This window comes from Eleginops maclovinus, chromosome 9, assembly GCF_036324505.1.
Source record: "Eleginops maclovinus isolate JMC-PN-2008 ecotype Puerto Natales chromosome 9, JC_Emac_rtc_rv5, whole genome shotgun sequence".
NCBI classification, from domain to species: Eukaryota; Metazoa; Chordata; class Actinopteri; order Perciformes; family Eleginopidae; genus Eleginops; species Eleginops maclovinus.
Window position 1 is genome coordinate 27,457,331 of NC_086357.1, and position 20,501 is coordinate 27,477,831.

Here is a 20,501-nt window from a genome sequence, read left to right on the forward strand (position 1 = left end):
TAAGAAAGAAAAATAATCAGAAATTCAATTTTTTCAGATTTAATTTAATTTATCTTTTTTTTTAAATCAGACAAAATATATAATTATTACTTTTTGGGAGAAAAAAAAGTCAGAATTCTGAAAGAAAATGTCACTTTTGGTCAGATCTCCAAAATGTTTTGGCGTGTTGCTCTAATCCTCTTACAAACACACGTTTTATAAATTCTAATACTTAAATGCAATTGTCATATTGGTTTGAACTAATGCAATAGGATCCTTTCCCATATTGTTGACCCTCAACCCCAGCAGCACGAGCTCAGGCTAAAAACATAGCATTGAGAAACATGTTGGGTTGTTTACTATGAGCAGTGTGTCACATGGTGCCAGACGTAAACCAGCAGCTGTGATGTGAAGCTCCGTCACTCTGACAGCAGCCATCAGCGCCTTTAAGAGAGACAGCACATCCTCACAGGCGGGACACTCTTACCTGACCTCCAGGCGCGGCGCAGGAAGGCGAAGGCGAAAGAGAGAGCGGCTCTGAAGCCAACTCTGGCCAAACCTTCTACACCTTTACTGGCAGGACGAGGGCTGGAAAACACAGAGAGATTAACATGAGAAGAAGAGGAGGAGAACAAAGTGAGCTGCAGGCTTTAACTCAAACAGGCATCAGAGTTATGTGTAAACAGGATGAGTGTTTACCATCACAAAGTGCTGTTTGTACTGGACTGGTTTAAGCTATAGCTTTACAAAAAATAAGAGTTATTCCTAGAAAACACTCTGGGGTTTTTCCTAGAGAGCTTCTGGGGCTGTACTGATTAGTTGCAAAATGAGGAGAAGACAACTCGTGTTTTTTAATGCCAAACACACACAACTACCTCTTATTGTCGGCGGCAGGCAGTGGGGGGCTGGGCGGCCCCTTCCAGCGGACCTTGTACTTCTCCTCCATCATGCTGTGGCTCAGAGAGATGAGGTATCGCTCCAGGATGACGAGTCGCTGCCGGAGCCGCTGAGCAGACAGAGTGCTCTTAGCCATCTGAGCCGAGAGCTTCTGCTGATCGTCCACCAGCACCAGCAGACAGTCCTTCAGCTCGTCTCATCTAAACACAGGGACACACACACACATAAATATTACATAAACATGACAGAACTTATTTAACATACTTAATCACCTCTAGGGGAAAGGAAAATGGTCTTTGAGCTTAATTTTGAGAGCAAATTGTTTAAAATGCACTTGGAAAATGACCCCACAAATGTCATTTTTTTATCCCAGACACACAAACACACACTCACACTCACACACTCACACACTTTAAATCTAGTATAAAGCTTTTAAAAATATGTTTGAAATTGTGATATAGGCATGTTCATCTATGGTTAGAAACATGGTGCTAATTCAACACTGAAAATTAAGTTTAAATAAATAAAAACATTAGAAATGTAATTGAATTAAAATGAGAGTTTAAAAGTATTCGGATCTTTCCTCTAATATATTCTGTATCTCTAACACATCATGACGCACCACAGCTCATTGTGTTTCCAGACAAGGTCTCATGACACTTGGAGCCTTTTAAAGCAACTTGTACTCTTTCTTAATTAGTAAATAGAAATCCCCCACATCCAACATCTCCTGCCCGCTCACAATCTGCGCTTTGTTCTGATGTGGTTCAAGAGGAGAGATGCTTCATCATGATTACACACAGCAGCGCTGCAGGGAAGACGACACGAGTTAAAATAGCAGCTCTGAAATCCACTTAAGCTTCATGAAGACCGGCCGGAGGTCAGCTGTGCTCCTCTGTCAGGACAGATATGTATCGCAGGACTTATTATAAATTACCCACGGTAAAATTAGCTTGCCCTGGATAATGCCAAATGTACAGCGGTTAATTAACTCTTTCAAACAGATCCACCAATGAAAAGAGAAGTAAACACATAGGACTGGACAGAGGAGCTTCACCACAACAAGCAAATGTCCTGCGAGTGAAAAGGTTGAAGCTTTTGATTGATTTTATTATTTGAACAGGTTTTATTCTTGCTGTTTGTGTTGAATGTAAATTAATCATTATTTGTAATTCTTTTATTTAATTAAAGAAATGTTTTATGCTTTTATTTTGAAGGCACCTTGAGACACTGTGTGAGTGTATGGTATTTCTTTTAGAGCATCCTGTTGAGCTTTAACAGCTGATATTATAATATCTGTTTGAGCTTTCAGCATCAATGAGATCCAGTTACACATCAGACATGACTGACTTCCTGCTTCAGTCGATAAAAAGATAAGAAACCCAGTGGTGACGAGCCGCTGTGTGACTAGCAGAGCCTGTATCCTTCCTCCCCCCTGTACCCCCAGCCTCAGCTTATCTCCCCCCACCATGACACTGTCCCACCCTGATCCCTGGCAAACAGCTCGGGGGAGAGACTATGATATTTGTCACGGGTTTGAATATCTGTAAAAGGAGTGTATCTTGTAATATTGCAACTGCCTGGTTGTAACTAAACAAAACATGTTAAATAATAACCTGGATTTCCCACTTCATTCTGTAACACTAAGGGACTACTATCGTTATCCAAATCAGAATCTTTTTTTATCCCGGGGGGAAATTATGTAAGTTTTGGAACGGTTAACTAATTTTAGATTTAATAAATATTAAAATAAATACAATTTAAAATCTGTAAAAATTCAAAATGAAAACAGATTTATAAAAAAAAGTAATTCTGTTTTAAAGATAAAACAAATAATAATATTTAAACCTAAGTCTCAATATGCACATTGCACAATATATAATAATGTATATTTATTCTTAATAATAATGGACAATAACATATTTTGTCATTTGTATATGAATTACATATTATGGCACTGAGCAATTAGGGTAATAAGACATTATTTAAAGGCCATACTGTGCTGGACGCTACCCTTCTGTTGACCACATTGTAACGCCTCCGCAGATTATACAGCGAGGTAAAAATAACCTCAGTCCTGCAGACAGAGTTATCGTTTCAGTTTCCACATCTCACGTTCCAGCAGGACACGCACTCATCAGCAGGAAACCAAACAACACGGGGCGGCGGCCATGTGTTGAAACGGTCAGCATCGAGTCCTCCTCTATGTGTTGTGAAAGCTCCCAGCCAGGTATTCATTACCCCAGTTGGAAACAGAAAGGCGTAAAATAGCCAGAGCCACAACAGGAGGATCGGCGGGGGGGGGGGTCGTAGTAGCGGGAGGACACAGCGTGATGTTTCTATTTTTAGTTTTATTGGTGGCCTTCCTACCTGGCTGCCGGCCCCAGTCCCAGGTCTCGATGATGGAGTGATGCACGGACGTGGACGTCTCCTCCTCCTCCTTCTTCTCTTTGTCGTTGGGTTCCTCTTTTTTCTGAGTTCCAAAGCAGTCTGTGCAATCCTCTGAAATAATCAAGAGAACAAATCTGACATCAACCTCCTATTTTATTATCGGTTTAATGAAATGGCAATGGCACATTCAGGTGTATATCAGTATGTAGAGTCTCTACTTTAAAGAGTCCTCTCCTGCTGATGTTCAGGTGTATATCAGTATGTAGCGTCTCTACTTTAAAGAGTCCTCTCCTGCTGATGTTCAGGTGTATATCAGTATGTAGAGTCTCTACTTTAAAGAGTCCTCTCCTGCTGATGTTCAGGTGTATATCAGTATGTAGAGTCTCTACTTTAAAGAGTCCTCTCCTGCTGATGTTCAGGTGTATATCAGTATGTAGCGTCTCTACTTTAAAGAGTCCTCTCCTGCTGATGTTCAGGTGTATATCAGTATGTAGAGTCTCTACTTTAAAGAGTCCTCTCCTGCTGATGTTCAGGTGTATATCAGTATGTAGTGTCTCTACTTTAAAGAGTCCTCTCCTGCTGATGTTCAGGTGTATATCAGTATGTAGTGTCTCTACTTTAAAGAGTCCTCTCCTGCTGATGTTCAGGTGTATATCAGTATGTAGTGTCTCTACTTTAAAGAGTCCTCTCCTGCTGATGTTCAGGTGTATATCAGTATGTAGTGTCTCTACTTTAAAGAGTCCTCTCCTGCTGATGTTCAGGTGTGTATCAGTATGTAGTGTCTCTACTTTAAAGAGTCCTCTCCTGCTGATGTTCAGGTGTATATCAGTATGTAGTGTCTCTACTTTAAAGAGTCCTCTCCTGCTGATGTTCAGGTGTATATCAGTATGTAGTGTCTCTACTTTAAAGAGTCCTCTCCTGCTGATGTTCAGGTGTGTATCAGTATGTAGTGTCTCTACTTTAAAGAGTCCTCTCCTGCTGATGTTCAGGTGTATATCAGTATGTAGTGTCTCTACTTTAAAGAGTCCTCTCCTGCTGATGTTCAGGTGTATATCAGTATGTAGAGTCTCTACTTTAAAGAGTCCTCTCCTGCTGATGTTCAGGTGTATATCAGTATGTAGTGTCTCTACTTTAAAGAGTCCTCTCCTGCTGATGTTCAGGTGTATATCAGTATGTAGAGTCTCTACTTTAAAGAGTCCTCTCCTGCTGATGTTCAGGTGTATATCAGTATGTAGTGTCTCTTTATTTTTCTCATACTGCAGCACTTTTTTTCACCCTCTGTCTGAAACCAGAGCCCAGTCTGCTCTGATTGGTTTGCTGGCCGGCTCTGTTCTGATTGGTCAACGCTTAGTCTTTCACGTAAAATGTGCGAGTGCTACATAATGACGTCACTATGTTCAGGAAGTAAACAAAGGAGTCCAATGGAGGCTTTTCAAGCAGTGTTTTTTTGCCTTTGCAGACCATTTACATGCACTAAAACCTATAGAACAAACTACAGGAGAGGGAAACTCCAAAGAAGCACAACAAGGTCTCTTCAACAGCCAAGTGTACCTAAAGTAAATGCAGTTAAAATTTGAGTTAAAAACACGAATATAAGGGAGGATGGTTTTACAGAGATCTCTACTAAAAATGGATCCAGAGGTGCGGCTTGTTTTCTTGTTTCTGAGGCTTTAGTTTTAGACTACCTCTAAAACCAGTTATGCAATCTATATATACACAAGTGTCCAGGCTCAGCGGCTAGGAGGGCTAACTTTAACATAGACCACCCTCCCAATTGGAAGTGTATAAAATAGCAGTGTAATTCTGACCGGCGCTAACAGGATCTACTTTGCTGTTAATGAGTAGATGACTGTAAATTTAGACGGTATGAACCCAGTCGCTGAGGGGAAAGGCTGCCCCTTAATTCGAAGGATCGGGTGACTTGGATTTAAACGTTGAACCTTTAAAATGCCAGTGCTGTCAGCAGCTCATGTATCCTCCTTAGACAGAGTGTAAAGATGCACCCTGCCATCCCAAACAGCAGCCATGTGTGGAGGGGTAAACAACACGGAGGGGAAATGTTGAAACCTGTGTGGGACATACCTGTGTGAGCGGACTCTTCCCCGCTGAACGTGATCTCTTCATCTTTCACCATTTCGTTCCACATCTCACTCAGACCCTCCGGAGAGAACGCCCGCTAACAGAGACGGAGGGAAACACAGAAAATCAGCAACGCAGCATAATTATTATTAAAAATAAAAGGCGTTCAGGATGTGTTCACACATGGAAGATGTCATTAGTTTTAAAAAGTAGGAAAATCGCTAACAATACTATATTAAAAGTAAAAATCCCCAAAAATAAAGAAAATAATAATACATTTTAAAAAACAAATAAAATGTAGTTTTTAGTTTTTAACTAAATGAAACGAAGTAAAAAAAAACAGGATAATACAAAACACTATATTGATGTATTACTATAGTTAAGTATGTTGAAATCTTGAAGCAGATTTTTCTCATAATACTTCTGCACTTCTACTTAAGGGCGGTGGTGGCAAAGTCCATAGGGGGTTGGCCTGGGAACTGGAAGGTCACCAGTTCAAGTCCCCGAAAGACCAAGTGCCACCGTGGTGTCCCTGAGCAAGACACTGGTTACCTACACTGCTCCCCGGGCGCCGTACATAATGGCAGCCCACTGCTCCTAACACTAGGATGGGTCAAATGCAGAGACCGCATTTCGTTGTCCTAGTACTTGTACTCTGTGCAATGACAATAAAGTTGAATCTTCTTCAAGTTACATTTCAATTCAACACTTGTACTTGATTTTTTTAGGACCAAAACACATTATAATATAGTTGAATTTGTGAGTTGAACATGGACAGTTTGGTGCAGTCTCAGGTGTGTACATGCACAACTTCACATGCGTACAACATTATAGATCTACTATAAATAGAGAAGCAACTACAGCTGTCAGATACCTGTAGTGTGGTCAAAACTCCACAATATTTCCCACTGAAATATAGTGGAGTTCTTGTAAATTACCCCAGAAAAGAACTGAAGTACTATACTTTTCATCACTGTTTCTGTGTAAGCTCTACATATAGTATACACGCAGGTTATTATCAAAGCAGCCCGATATAATCACACCCAAAACGTGCTTTTTTGTGTCAAATAATCTCACACAAAGGTTTTCTTCACATTTTAAAATAAGCATTTCCGACACGACTGATTTCCTTGTCTTTCAGTCCCTATTTGACTGAATGAATTCATGCTCCCATGAAGGGACATGTGTTGTCTAGTCCCCATAACCAAAGAAAGACGCCTTACGCTAATCAACTCATATCAAATATAAATGAGGGCAGAGAGTTCTTAATAGCGTTTTTACCTCTGCCTCCCGACTTATTCAAAGACTCAGCTGCTGTTGTGTAAAAATCTGTGTCATGATCCTGAGAATCGCTCAGAAGTGGAAAGCCAACTCCTGCTTTCAAGGATCCAATATCTTAAAAAGTCCACAACATGTTATCTCACAGAGGGCACTGGACCAGACACATAAAACTGAAGATGCCTTCACTGGAGAGAGCTGGAGCAGTGAGAAAAACACCCTCACCAAACTTAAAACTGATTTCAGTCCAGACAGGCTCTGTTTGAAAGCTTGCTGCGCTGGATTCGTAGAAAGAGAAAGTGTTGTTTCCTGAGATTAATTACAGAGCTCATAATTACTGCCAACATGAATGTGTTCTCACAACATACTGTAGATCCCCCTAACTGTCTGAGGTATTACAGGCTTCACATCTCACAGGAAAACAATCATCATCTGTGCAGGAGGCTTGATGCAGCTTGCAGGCCCCTGGTGTAATATGCATTCACTTTCTGCCGTCACAGAGACATTTAACATGTAACGCTGACCATCAGTGACATCAAGGCTGACAGAAATTCATCATTACACTTTGTCCCAAACATAATGCAGCGCAGACAGAGACTGACAGACATTCCAAAATAAACTGAGCAACACAGTCGTTTTAGAGAGCAGAAAAAGATTAAACCTGGAATCTCTCGACTGAAGCAAAGAGGAAAAATAATATGCAGATTTCCCTGAAGCCTCAAAATATCATGCTGTCCTCTGCATCTAAAAAAAGCACTTCTTTTCATGTGACTCCTCCTTCCTGTTCACATACCTGCAGGTCTATCTTCAGCCATTTGTCATGAAACCTCAGCTGAGCATCGAGGGTGAAAGATGGAGAAGGCATCTTGCCCTCTCCTCTCCTGGCTGCAAACGCAGCCAACCTGCAGGAGAAAGAGGAGAGAGGCTGTGATGAGACACATGTACGACAGTGAGAGGACAATCAGATTATATGCACTGGCATTATTCAGTGAATCTTTATAATAACGTGAGGCTGAACAACATTAGCATGTCCGTCCCCAGGCATCGTATGGTTTGCTTTGAAATGAATAACAACCTATTTGTGCCTGAATAAGAAGTGTTCTGAGAGGTGAGTTTTTCTTACCGTACTAAATGTCGTCTTTGTGCATGTTGGGAATAAACTGTTTTCTTTCTGTAAAGGCCTGATGTTGCTTTTGTTTATACTGTTTACCTGAGTCCTGATGCACAATTCATAAAAGGAACTACTGTGTCGTTCTGTTTGCTCATGTTTTAAGATAAGTTAGTTGTACATTTTTGTAACAGCAGCATGTAAAACAAGGCATTGCAGACAATGTGAAAATTAAAAGGAAAACAAAAAAACAGACATAAGCACAACATATAAACCTCTCTAAATAGAAAATAAAAACTGAACTTTAAGGTCAAATATATACAACACGACAGTGGAAGATACGTATCAGAATACTGCCTGTAAAATATACAGAATGAAGGCCCACTGTTTGAATTTTCAACATTTCAACCCTGTGATGCAGAATGACAGTAAGTGACGACTTGAAATTAAAAATGGCTGCATCTCAGAAAGTACAACAAGCACAATCAAGTGTGTGCTGTTAATCAAGTCTCACCAGAAAACATTGATATGAATCCTTAGCATGCAGTGTAAAAAATACTTCATATGGAAGACATTTGACAAACATGGTGTAAGCATTTTTCCTCATTTACAGAAATCCTGACTTGGACTTCTGTTGTGCTGATCTTAAAGTTTGCTGATATTTGCACAGAGTCTGTCTGTGCCAGAGGATTTAAGACCAATCCGAACAAACTGTACAGCATGTAATTGCGTCATATCCTACTAAATCTAATCTGCTCAGTCTTTGGGCACACATTTCTAAGCACACCTGTCTGTTGTAGGATTCAAACGTACCCAAAGATTATCTCAAACTATTGAATTTACTGAGAATAATCAGCATGACCAACCCATAATACAGTATTATCCCCCACATGTAAACAGAGGGGAAACCCAATGCCAGTTTTAAAAACACAAGGCTGAATCATTCCCATTTAAATGCCAAGTCTATAATAAACAACCCAACTTTAAAGACAGCCTCTACATCTGAATATTGCTGATTTTATCATGACTGTATCTGTTGGGACACAAAGCGATCCTACGTTATACAAAGCAGGATCATCCTCTTCAACTATCCTTCTGATTTTTGAAATTTAGTGATAAAACACAACAATGCTGACGTCAATAAAGAATCAAACATTGGCTTCTTTTACATCATTAACTCTTATAGATAAAGGCCAGATGTTGATGTGTGTAGATGCTTATTTAGTCTACATATCTCGCTGACGTTTCCTATAGCTACATATCATTGTAGATTTGTTTAACTACATTAGTGTGCATTTCTTTCACCTACGTTTTATATTGTTTTATGTTCATTAGTATTGAGTGAGTATTTATTTCCCATGTTTTCAGTAGACTACAGAGTCAGATATGTATCCCTATGTATACAAAACGAGACCATCATAGCTTTAAATGCTAGCAAGGGCACAGTCTCTGTTAACCTTGATACTGTGATTCTAACATGGTATTAACATAGGATAACAGACACCCGTCCTGCAGGTAACAACACACACTGACACAGCATTAACTCATAATAACGCAACACATAATGCTAGGTAACATTAGCCTGTAGCTAAAGGCTACCTAGTTAGCTTGCAGCTAATAGCGTTACAACATCATCCATGCTAAGGTGAATAAGCTTCTAATATGACACTGAACAGAATGAGATGAACTGTAGCAACACAATGGGCATCATGTCAATATTAACAACACATTTGTAGATTACCTGCGGTGTCTTCGCAAGCTATTCTCGTCCCTTCAGCTGCTTTGCTGCATTAACAAGCCGTTCATAATGGACATGATTGACAGGTCGCAGACTAGGGCACGAGGCATGGGAACAAATTACGTAGTCGGTAACCGGGGAGCTATAGTCTGATTGATTTGTGTACCGCTACAGCCCGTTAAGAGGCGGGGTTTTATTCCGTCGGACAGTGAGTGTACTCCGCCCTTTCGTACCGCAAGGAGTTCCAAATCGAGCGCTTTTTTCGAGTGGAGGCGGGACTTAGGAGGGGCGGGGTTGGTTTGGAGGGTGATGGAAAATGTCCGCGAGGTGGCGGTGTGTCTCAAGGTATTTAGAGTTTATTTCACATCAGTTTTATTTAGCTTAAAGTCACACATTTAATATATTTTTAGATATCTATTTAAGATACAGAGTAACATATATCATATGGTTTTACACTTAACTTTAGATGTTTATTTGTTGTTTATATTTTACTGATGTTTTCCTAAGCTACAGGGTTTTATATTTGATATCATCTTAGATGTTTATTTAAATATAGTGTATTTATTGAAGATATGATTAAATTAGCTACAGTGACACATGATATAGATTTCAATTTGTTTACTCAATGATAGAGTATTTATTTCACATTTGTTTCAGTAGGCTACAGAGTTTATATTATGATGTACTTTTAGATTTGTATTTAATTGAAGTGCATGTATTTTTGCACATGTTTTATTTAGCTAATGAGTGACTTATTTTATATTAAATATTATTTTTTTCCACATTCTTTATCTTGTCTTTTAGTCCTTGCCTAATATACCAATTTATTCAAATGTTTGCCCTCTCTTATTTAAATTACCCCTGAACACAGTTGGGTAGCAAATGATTTTGCTTTCCACATTGTCTGAGCACTTTCACTATCAATTGGATCACAACATTTTATAGCATGCACATCTATTTTTAAAATGACATATTTTAAATACTGTTTAAATGCTTTTATACACTTTAGATTTTTTATTTTGGATATGTACTTAAATTTCGAATTATTTTGCAGTGAAAAGTATATTTATTTATCTAGTTATTTATTTGTATTTATCTATTTATTTGTATTTATTTACATTTTAAAGTACAGTATGGGATGGTGCAGCCGGGTGCTTGAGGAACTGCACATGCGCAGTGTGTCTCTTCCGGGTCCAAACTCCTAACCCGTGGAGTGGAGCTTCAGTCATTCCTCAGTTAAGGTTAGAATAAAGTAAATAAAGTGAATGATGTCTCCAGACTTGGAGCAGAGCGGTGTTTCTCTCCCTGTTTCTGGAATACTGATAGCAGTGGTGTCGAGTTTCATCAATGGCTCCACCTTTGTGCTGCAGAAGAAGGGGATATTACGCTCCAGAGACAGAGGTATAATGAAGCAGATAATTGGCTTTGTGTGTGGAAGACATGCATATATAATTAGCTTTCTGTATCTAAATAGAACCATAAAGCTGGACAATTAAACTTGTGTCTGTATTTTCCTCAGGAGGGTCGTACCTTACAGATGTGGTGTGGTGGGGGGGCACTCTGGCCAGTGAGTATACTCATATTTTTACTCATTTGTATATTTATTTATTTTTTATTTACTGCTCATTCATATGCAATGTCTTATCTATGCCACCTGTTGACACTAGAGGACAGTATTGGAACAAGTGTTCAGATTCTTTATTTGAGTAGTACCACACTTTAAACATACTCAATTCCAAGTAAGAGTAACGAGAATGGTACTTAATAAAGTATTTAAGTACAGCTAGAAAAGTGTACTTTACGTAATAGGAGTGAAGTACTCGTGCAGAAAGAAACTCAAAACCTTAGAATACATATACACATTGTAAAGCAAAAGCAACACATCTTCACACTCGTGGTTTTAGTTACTTAAATAACCTTTTGGATGGTTTAATTTATTCCAAATACTCCCTTTTTTTAAGTATAATCCCAAATGTTGTGTCACAATTTGTGAATTTTTAAAGAAACAAGCAAATAAATCTCTTACACAAATATAGTGGAGTATATAAAATAGTATAAGCAGTATAAAATGAAAGCACTTGGGTAAAGTACAAGTACCTCAAAGGTGTACTGAAGGACAGTACTTGATTAAATGTACATGTTTATGATGTTTCTGACTCTTTGACTCTCCTCAGTGATTGTTGGTCAGATTGGGAATTTCCTGGCGTATAACGTGGCCCCCGCTGTGATCGTCACACCACTGGGAGCCCTGGGAGTGTTGTTTGGGTATGAGAATCTACCTGTTAAAGTAATATGCAGTAATAATAATTTAAACATAATAAAAATACGATAGGATGACTATTATAAATATGATATACATTTTAAAAAAGCATTAAAAATACATTAAAAAACCAAAAATAATCAATAAAATGAAAAACTATTAAAGATAAATATAAATAAATACATATTAAATTCATAATGTTGTCATGACAAAGTGTTTGATACGGTGCTGCCAATAAAGCTTCCTTGAATCTGACGTTGATGTGGTATCCTCCTGCAGGGCTGTGCTGGCCTCGTGGATCCTGCAGGAGCATCTCAATATCCTGGGGAAGCTGGGCTGTGTTTTATGCTGCTGTGGCTCCGTGGTGCTCATCATCCACGCCCCTAAAGCCGAGACTGTGACCTCCAGAGAGCAGCTGGAGGAGAGGCTGGCCGACCCAGGTGAGACACTCCTTTACTTTTTACTTACGTTTGGATTACCTCCATATCCAGTGCAATGCAAATAAACACAAGACATCCATAAGGTGTGTTTACTTCAGTGTATTATGTAAGACAACAGAGCAATGTGACCGTAGGACAGAAGGGATCACACTCAAGATCTGAGTACTCCTCCCACCTCTGAGTATGTCTCTGACTGATCTCTCCTGCAGTGTTTGTGAGCTACGCCCTCCTGGTGGTGCTGCTGCTGCTCGTCCTCATCCTGTTTGTCGCTCCGGCTCACGGCTCCTCCAACATGCTGGTGTACGTCTCCATATGCTCCCTGCTGGGCAGCTTCACCGTGCCCTGCAGCAAGGGCCTCGGCCTGGTGGCGGGGGAGGTGTTTGGGTCAGACGGGGGCCGCGCTCTGCCTCTCTTCCTCTTCCTGCTGTGCACGCTCGCCGTCAGCATCCTCCTGCAGTTCCTCTACATCAACAGGGCCCTGCAGAGCTTCAGCTCCAACGTGTTTGAAGCCGTGTACTACGTGGCGTTCACTTGCTCCGTGATCGTGGCGTCCGCCCTGCTGTTTAAGGAGTGGACGGCTCTGACGGCCACACACAGCCTGGCCCTGCTCTGCGCTCTCACCACGGTGTGTGTCGGTGTCGCTCTGCTGCGTATCTCACAGGAAGCAGAGGTCACCTGGAAGAAGAAGACGGACTGATGGAGATGATCCACCCAACTCAAACTACCTTCACATTTAACTTGAATCTTTTGCAGTTTCTTTTGAAACAGTTCTCAGTTACTGTGTAACCTTTCATAAATTAAAGAGGCCCTATTATGCTTTTTAGGCATTTAAGCATGGAGACATGTCCAAGGAGAGACACTACATACTGATATACACCTGAACATCAGCAGGAGAGGACTCTTTAAAGTAGAGACACTACATACTGATATACACCTGAACATCAGCAGGAGAGGACTCTTTAAAGTAGAGACACTACATACTGATATACACCTGAACATCAGCAGGAGAGGACTCTTTAAAGTAGAGACACTACATACTGATATACACCTGAACATCAGCAGGAGAGGACTCTTTAAAGTAGAGACACTACATACTGATATACACCTGAACATCAGCAGGAGAGGACTCTTTAAAGTAGAGACACTACATACTGATATACACCTGAACATCAGCAGGAGAGGACTCTTTAAAGTAGAGACACTACATACTGATATACACCTGAAAATAACAATATTTACTTTAATAAGCTCATTGAATGTGCTTCCAATGACAGACTGCATCAGCCACACTTTGACTTATTCAGTGAGCCTGTGAATTATTCAGTGTAACTTAAGAAGCAGCCTCCTTCGTCCTGGAGTTGTGAAGAAGGCAAGTGTTAACAATGACTGAATGATCTCTATGTCTAATATACCAAATATAAACATGTTAACTGGGTCATGGTATTAGTTCATGGTTATACATTTGATAATGGACTATGTATTTATATACGATGTTTACACTCATTTCTATCTTTGTCAGAAATAGCAATTCCATCACAAAAACAACCCAAACATATCACGGGTTTAAATGTATTTTTACTTTTCTAATAAAGATTACTATAAATGTTGTTTGTTTTTAATGATATGATACTTTCATTAAAGTATAAGGTTTAATTCCTCACCTGCTGTTCATATTAAAATGCTGTTTGTTATAATGAACACACTTTTGAATAAACAAGGCTTTTACTACAGGTCGTGCTGTATTATTGTGGAGTTGAGAATAACAGTAGTAGTGATTTATGTTGGTCCGTAACAATTTCCTCAAAATGCATGCACATAAAATATATGAACAAGGCAATAAATGATGTATTGCGCAATAATACAATCTGAATTAAACAAGTGTATAACATTAAGTACTGGTATATAAAATGCAAAGAGATAATATATTGTTGTTTATTTACTTTATCATTACAAATGCAAAAGAGGAATTATAAGTAATCATACAATCTAGTTGCATAATGTTTCAGACAATCCAAACCACTTAATGACTGCAATAAAGATTACTCATGGTTAATAAATAGGGAAATGATTTAGTAACAGCAGCAGCAGCAGCAGCAGCAGTGCTTTCAGTCATGAAACACCTTAAAAGTGGAACAAAAATGTCTAAAAGTAATAAAATAAACAGCAGCAAGTATATAAATATAAAGGACCTAAACCACAAAGTATAGTATGTATAAACTGTACTAAAAAAGGTACTTTGCACACATCTTTTCTATGTTTTTAATCTAAATAACTTAATGAGTGCAATAAAGGTTCATCATGGTTAATACTATGTGTGTTTGTATGATCAGTGTGCTGCTGGACTTCAGCCTCCGGAGGGCTCACAGTTCAGCGGGCGCTGCTGCTCTGATAAGCAGAAGAAGAAGCTCTCCGTGCGGCAGTCGTTCAGCGGATCTCCTGCTGATGAACCGTAGGATGTGGATCCTCAGAAGCCGGAAGTAGGCTAGCTACAAGCTAATCTGCTAGCTATTCCACTTTGCTCTTGTTGTGGGGAAACCAGCGGGCATCTACCTTTTGGACAGGTAATGTACTTCCACTCCGGTTTAACTTATTTAACCAAACCAATGGCCGTTAAATGAGTTATTTTTATTTAACTTGAGGCCAACTGACTTCGCTAGCCAGCCAATTAGTTAGCCGTCGAGCTAATACAAGCTAATGTGGCTATCGAGGGAAATACTCACACTTAAATGCTTATAGTGTGATTAAAGTGTCATGCTTTGGCCCCCCAACAATGCCCCTTTCACTGTGAGTAGTGTACTGGCATGTTATAACAGTGTTATTAAGAAAACAGGCTGTTTATTGTCGGTTTATTTCATTAACAACCGACATAAGATCGCGGATGTTGCCTTTGTCAATTATGCCCAAATGCTACGGAACAAACCTATCAGTTACCAGGCTGATGAGAGAAGCTAGTGGAATGTCTTTCGATGTGCCTTTTTAATAATGGCTTCTTAATGCAGGCCTCACAACTGTGTTTTGGCACTTTGCTTTGCACTTTTAAAAATAATGTATTTTAATTGATTGAATTCTCTTTTTATTTTTCAATTGTTATATATTACTACTTTTTTTAAATAATTGTATGTTATATCTTATTTAGATTATATTATTTTTACTGTAATTTAAGTATCATTATTTATTATCAATCAGTAGGTTTGATTATTATAATTATATTATCTTAAAATGTATTTTTTTCTTTTATATTTTTGTTATTATCTATTCATATACCTTTTTAGTTTTCTAGAGTAATACTTTTTATCCATTATTCATAGCATATATCCCTTGTCTATTTATCTAGCCTTTTTTAAACATCTTTTATGTGATGATATAAAACCCCACTTTTAAGAATCAGTGTTGCACAGCACTGTCCAGCTGCATTTCCAAATGAAGTTCCTGCTTATTATATCACCTGAGCACGCCCTCAGCGGTGTCACTCCCTGAATTCCTCTGTTGGAAAGGTTTTATTGACATAGCTGCTGACTGAGTTTCACAAGGCTTGTTATGCACAACTCCCTCTCAACCTGTTGGCATTCCCTGGTCACTTCTAGTATGGGATGAGCTGAAACTAGTTAGTTGTAAGAGTTACTCTGATGGATTAATACCAAACATCAAATCATGGTGGATCACTTTTGTAACATCAGCTGTGGCGACGGTAGGTCTTTTGGACTTTATTTCCCGCAGCAGCTGTTAATAAATGGCGTGTCTTACTTGGTCTCTGCTCTCAGGTGTGTGGGCTGGACGGGACTGTCATTTAGGCAAGCACCTGCACTGTTTGCTCGTAAATGTGACAGACCACACCAACACAACCAGCCTCACTATGGGTGAGGACCGGGGGAAGTATGATTTCTACATCGGCCTGGGGTTGGCCGTCAGCTCCAGCATCTTCATCGGAGGGAGTTTCATCCTGAAGAAGAAAGGACTTCTGCGACTGGCCAGGAAGGGGTCCATGCGAGCAGGTACTGATCTTTACTGAGGAACCAACGCACCTCACTGAGGAAGCAACGCACCTCACTGAGGAAGCAACGCACCTCACTGAGGAAGCAACGCACCTCACTGAGGAAGCTAACGCACCTCACTGAGGAAGCAACGCACTTCACTGAGGAAGCAACGCACCTCACTGAGGAAGCAACGCACCTCACTGAGGAAGCAACGCACCTCACTCAAAAATACCCTTAAACAGGGAACACACTGTCAGCGCGGTGAAGGCACTCCCTGCTGAAAGCTGAGTAGCCGAACAGGTAGAGGCACACCTGGAGGAAACACTTAACCGACATTTCAGGCTTTCTTAGTTTTATTGAAAGGTGTGTGTTTGTGTGTGCACCAGGAAGTTTTCACAGGGAAGTCGAGCTGTAGGGAATAATTAACAACTTCAGAATCAAAAAACCTCTCGTGACTTTTCTTTTTAGGGTGAAATCCATCACCCTTTTCTAAAGTTGTCCTATTAAGGGGGGGTAAATACATTTGAATGACATCTGAAAAGGGGGATATACAGGCCTATAGAAGTCTTTTATTTTGAGGGGGGGGAGGGCTCATAGAGAATTGTGTTGTTGTGATTCAGTGAAAGTTCAAGAACTAGTTTACTTTAATTTGAACAAAATTGCCTCTTTTTTTATATCTATATCAAGGGTTTATAACAATGTCTGCTCATGGTTTGTTAAAAGATCTGCACATGAGAAATTAAACACAGACCCCCTTTATTCCCAGACTGTTCTACCCTACTTTCTGAGCGTGCATAAAAACAGGAACTCCTCCTGTTCCCCAGACCCTCTGCAGCTGCTGCATGCTGTGTGTGGACTCCTTGTTTTGTTTACATGCAAATGTAATTCAAAGAATGGATTCAAATGTTTTTAATATATGTTTTTGTTCCTCTCCAGGCCAGGGGGGTCATGCATATCTGAAGGAGTGGCTGTGGTGGGCCGGTCTGTTATCAAGTAAGTAAAAACACGCAGGAGGAGAAAACTGTGATCAGATAGAGCCGGTTAGGTTAAGAATGTGTAGACGTGGAGATTAAAACTGGGTTTAAGTTACTTGGAGCGGTGCTCTGCCTGCCTGTCATCACAACACGTGTCTTACGGAGTGTGTGTTGTTTACTCGCAGTGGGAGCCGGCGAGGCAGCGAACTTTGCAGCGTACGCCTTCGCTCCGGCGACCCTGGTGACCCCGCTGGGAGCCCTCAGCGTGCTCGTCAGGTAAAGATACCGCTGCAGGAGTTCAGAGGATCAGCTTTTCTACCTATTTGTAAATGTTTGACTCTCCTGTACTGTGTGTGTGTGCTGTTCTGACTGTGTGTGTGCTGTACTGACTGTGTGTGTGCTGTTCTGACTGTGTGTGCTGTTCTGTGTTTGCAGTGCGGTGCTGTCGTCCTACTTCCTGACGGAGCGGTTGAACCTCCACGGGAAGCTGGGCTGCCTCCTCAGCATCCTGGGCTCCACCACCATGGTGATCCACGCCCCGCAGGAGGAGGAGATCAGCAGCCTGGACCACATGGCCGAGAAACTGGTCGACCCAGGTACAGGACGAGCCGGGAATCTTCCTGTCAGCAACGCTCACTGCCCCATAACGCTGAACCATAGTATAAGAGAGGACATATTCCCTCTCCTGTAGTGTTCTATAGGTTTTAGTGCATGTAAAGGGTCTGCAAAGGTTAAAATCCCCACACAGTAGAGGCACAGATTCCAAATATATGAACCTGAAAATGAGCAGATTATTTCCTCTTTAAAGACTTCAGAAAAAGCCTATAGCGCTTATTATGGCATTTAATTTATCCTTAATTCAGACAAGAGGGATACAATATCTCTTTGTCTTCTCTTGCCTGGGGAGGGTGTAGGAGGTCAGATTTCCCCCCATTAAATGCACAAATAAAATAAATATTGAGACTTTAATCTCAGAATCAAGAGTTGATTACCGCTCATTTATGACCTTAAACGATCAGAATATTCAAGGGTTTTTCTCAAAATAAAAAATTCAATAAAGAAATATCTACAAATGCTTTTACCTTTGCGTTGATGCACTGTTGTACGGAACACTTCTAACTCCTCCTCCTGCTACCCGTTCCCCCCCAGGTTTCTTCTTCTTTGCCACGCTGGTCATCATCGTGGCGCTCATCTTCATCTTCGTGGTGGGCCCCCGTCACGGTCAGAGCAACATCCTGGTGTACATCACCATCTGCTCGGTGATCGGGGCGCTGTCGGTGTCCTGCGTCAAAGGCCTGGGCATCGCCATCAAGGAAGCCATCTCCGGGAAGAGCGTGGTGGGGAACCCGCTGGCCTGGATCCTGCTGCTGGGGCTGCTGGCCTGCGTGAGCACGCAGATCAACTACCTGAACAAGGCGCTGGACATCTTCAACACCTCGCTGGTGACGCCCATCTACTACGTGTTCTTCACCACCTCGGTGCTCTCCTGCTCCGCCATCCTCTTCAAAGAGTGGGGCCACATGGGGGCCGGGGACGTCATCGGGACCCTGAGCGGCTTCCTCACCATCATCGTGGGCATCTTCCTGCTGCACGCCTTCAAGGACGTGAGCGTCAGCCTGGCGTCGCTCGCCGTGTCCATGAGGAAGGACGAGCGCCCGGCGGCGAACGGCGTGGCGTCGCACTACGAGCTGCTGCACAACGAGTCCACGGAGGACATGGAGGACCGGGAGATGGGGCTGCCGTTTGACAGCGTCTCCAGGAGAAACGGGGCGATGACTTCCTCTTTAGATCACTGAGGAAGTCTTTACTGACTCGACAACAAAGAGACAATCAACTGTGAGGGGAGCGGCTCGGACCAGCGGATTGTATTTAACGTTTTCATTTGCCTTACTTTCTCTGAACCCTAGAACTTAATTTCATTCCTCCGTAGCGCTGTAAATATGAGTTTTTTAACAGAAGTTTTGTTATATGTACATGCATACTCATGCACTGACTTACTTTCTATAAATCAAAGGTTCAAATGTTTAATATATATTCTATATGAAGTCCTGCTGATTAAAAAAGGACGCTCACTATGATTTGTTTTTTTTTTCGTGATACTTGAAGGTAACAACAGTTTCCGTTGGAAGTCGTTTTGAAGTTGTTTTTACATAACGTTCTCGAGGTGAACCAACAGATTTGTTACATATTTATTGAATTAAAATGATTAAAACAATTGAAGGCACAGTGAATAAATGCTTAACACGAGTATGAGCGTTGTTACTTTTCAATTTCCTTTAAAATATTTAGCATGCACAACGATATAGAAAATAACACCTCCACCCTTAAAATACGGTCCTCTCCACCATGAATACTCCACCACTGCAAACCCCTTAAATAGTATCTGATAAAACTCATTCCACCTCCCTGATCTAAAGCTTTCTGCAAGTATAAAACAAAGAATAGTCGTCCAAAAAGGGGAGCATCTATTCCCTTCTGATAAGGCACAAGTGAATACAAAAAAATAATTCTGACAAAAAAAAGAAAAGTGGCCCCTCCTCCTCCTCCCTCCTCCCTCCTCCTCCTCCCGACCTCTCCCTCTCTCCCAGCTGACTCAGGGTGTTCCTCAGCTGCTGGCCAGGGACTGGTGGATGGGCGGCTGGAAGCAGCGGACGTGCTCCACCGGCATGTTCTCCCCGTCCCCGGACTTCAGGTACTTGTTCAGGATGGCAAACACCTCGTTGTTGATGACCTGGAACCTGCGGATCCTGTCCACCATCTTCTTCAGCGGCTGAAGGGAAGCAGAAACACACCGGGGGGGGGGGGGGGGGTTAGGCTCAAGGTTCAAGGGTTTTTAATTGTCAGATGCACAGTAAACCTCAGGTCCCGAGGTCCTCCAACACTGCAGCATATTATAAAAAGAAATAGAACTCAGAAGAAATAGTGCAAAATGAAACAGCAGTTTAAATTAGAGAGAAATAGTGCAGGTGTTTTGTTAGACCGGATACAGGTCAGAGAATAAACAATAAGTTTGGGTTTTATTCATTAGTTTCCAATTAAATCGTCTATTTGAAACCATTTTCTTACAGATGTATGACTCAGCATATATTCAAGTTTTGTCTCCTACATTTGTGAGTATTTTCTATCAAATGAACAGTTTGAATCACCAATAAACACAAGCTAAATGATTGTTGAGAGTGATCAAGTAAGGGTTCAATATGCGACAACAGGATGTAAGATTAAAGATTGTACTGCGCAATTAAATAAATAGTGAGATGCAGCCAATAAGCACAATTCACCATGGTGGCAGTGTAGACTCGTGCAACATGCAGTTATATCATGATTAGACAAGGACCGTGCATCAAGATCATTCATCTCCAGAAGAAGAGACGCTTTACGCCAGA

General features: G+C 40.9%; 4 protein-coding genes across 5 annotated transcripts in view; 2 read left to right on the forward strand and 2 right to left on the reverse strand.

Moving 5' to 3' along the window:
• The window catches only part of herc2 (HECT and RLD domain containing E3 ubiquitin protein ligase 2), a 68,387-nt gene extending 58,816 nt beyond the window's left edge, over positions 1 to 9,571 (reverse strand). Inside the window, 6 exon segments of the mRNA XM_063890989.1 lie at positions 467 to 567; positions 855 to 1,071; positions 3,247 to 3,378; positions 5,350 to 5,443; positions 7,418 to 7,526; positions 9,474 to 9,571. Of these exon segments, the coding sequence (XP_063747059.1) occupies positions 467 to 567; positions 855 to 1,071; positions 3,247 to 3,378; positions 5,350 to 5,443; positions 7,418 to 7,489 (616 nt within the window). The 5' untranslated portion in view covers positions 7,490 to 7,526; positions 9,474 to 9,571.
• Positions 9,572 to 10,668: 1,097 nt separating this feature from the next.
• nipa1 (NIPA magnesium transporter 1) lies at positions 10,669 to 13,231 on the forward strand. Its single transcript, XM_063891768.1, has 5 exons — positions 10,669 to 10,871; positions 10,990 to 11,037; positions 11,645 to 11,735; positions 12,010 to 12,170; positions 12,380 to 13,231. The coding sequence occupies exons 1-5, from the start codon at positions 10,736 to 10,738 to the stop codon at positions 12,865 to 12,867; spliced, it is 924 nt and encodes a 307-aa protein (XP_063747838.1). The 5' UTR covers positions 10,669 to 10,735; the 3' UTR covers positions 12,868 to 13,231.
• Positions 13,232 to 14,499: 1,268 nt separating this feature from the next.
• nipa2 (NIPA magnesium transporter 2) lies at positions 14,500 to 19,365 on the forward strand. Of its 2 annotated transcripts, none has more exons than XM_063891171.1 (6): positions 14,500 to 14,731; positions 15,932 to 16,162; positions 17,081 to 17,137; positions 17,304 to 17,394; positions 17,554 to 17,714; positions 18,268 to 19,365. In XM_063891171.1, exons 2-6 carry the CDS (start codon positions 16,024 to 16,026, stop codon positions 18,912 to 18,914), a joined length of 1,095 nt encoding a protein of 364 aa, XP_063747241.1. In that variant the 5' UTR covers positions 14,500 to 14,731; positions 15,932 to 16,023; the 3' UTR covers positions 18,915 to 19,365. The 2 variants fall into 2 exon arrangements, with proteins under 2 accessions (XP_063747241.1, XP_063747240.1); XM_063891170.1 differs by lacking the exon at positions 14,500 to 14,731 and adding an exon at positions 15,641 to 15,858.
• cyfip1 (cytoplasmic FMR1 interacting protein 1) overlaps positions 19,294 to 20,501 on the reverse strand; it is a 41,220-nt gene continuing 40,012 nt past the window's right edge. The window contains exon 31 of the mRNA XM_063891169.1: positions 19,294 to 19,888. Coding sequence (XP_063747239.1) covers positions 19,724 to 19,888 — 165 coding nt within the window. The 3' untranslated portion in view covers positions 19,294 to 19,723. The remainder of the gene's footprint in view (positions 19,889 to 20,501) is intronic.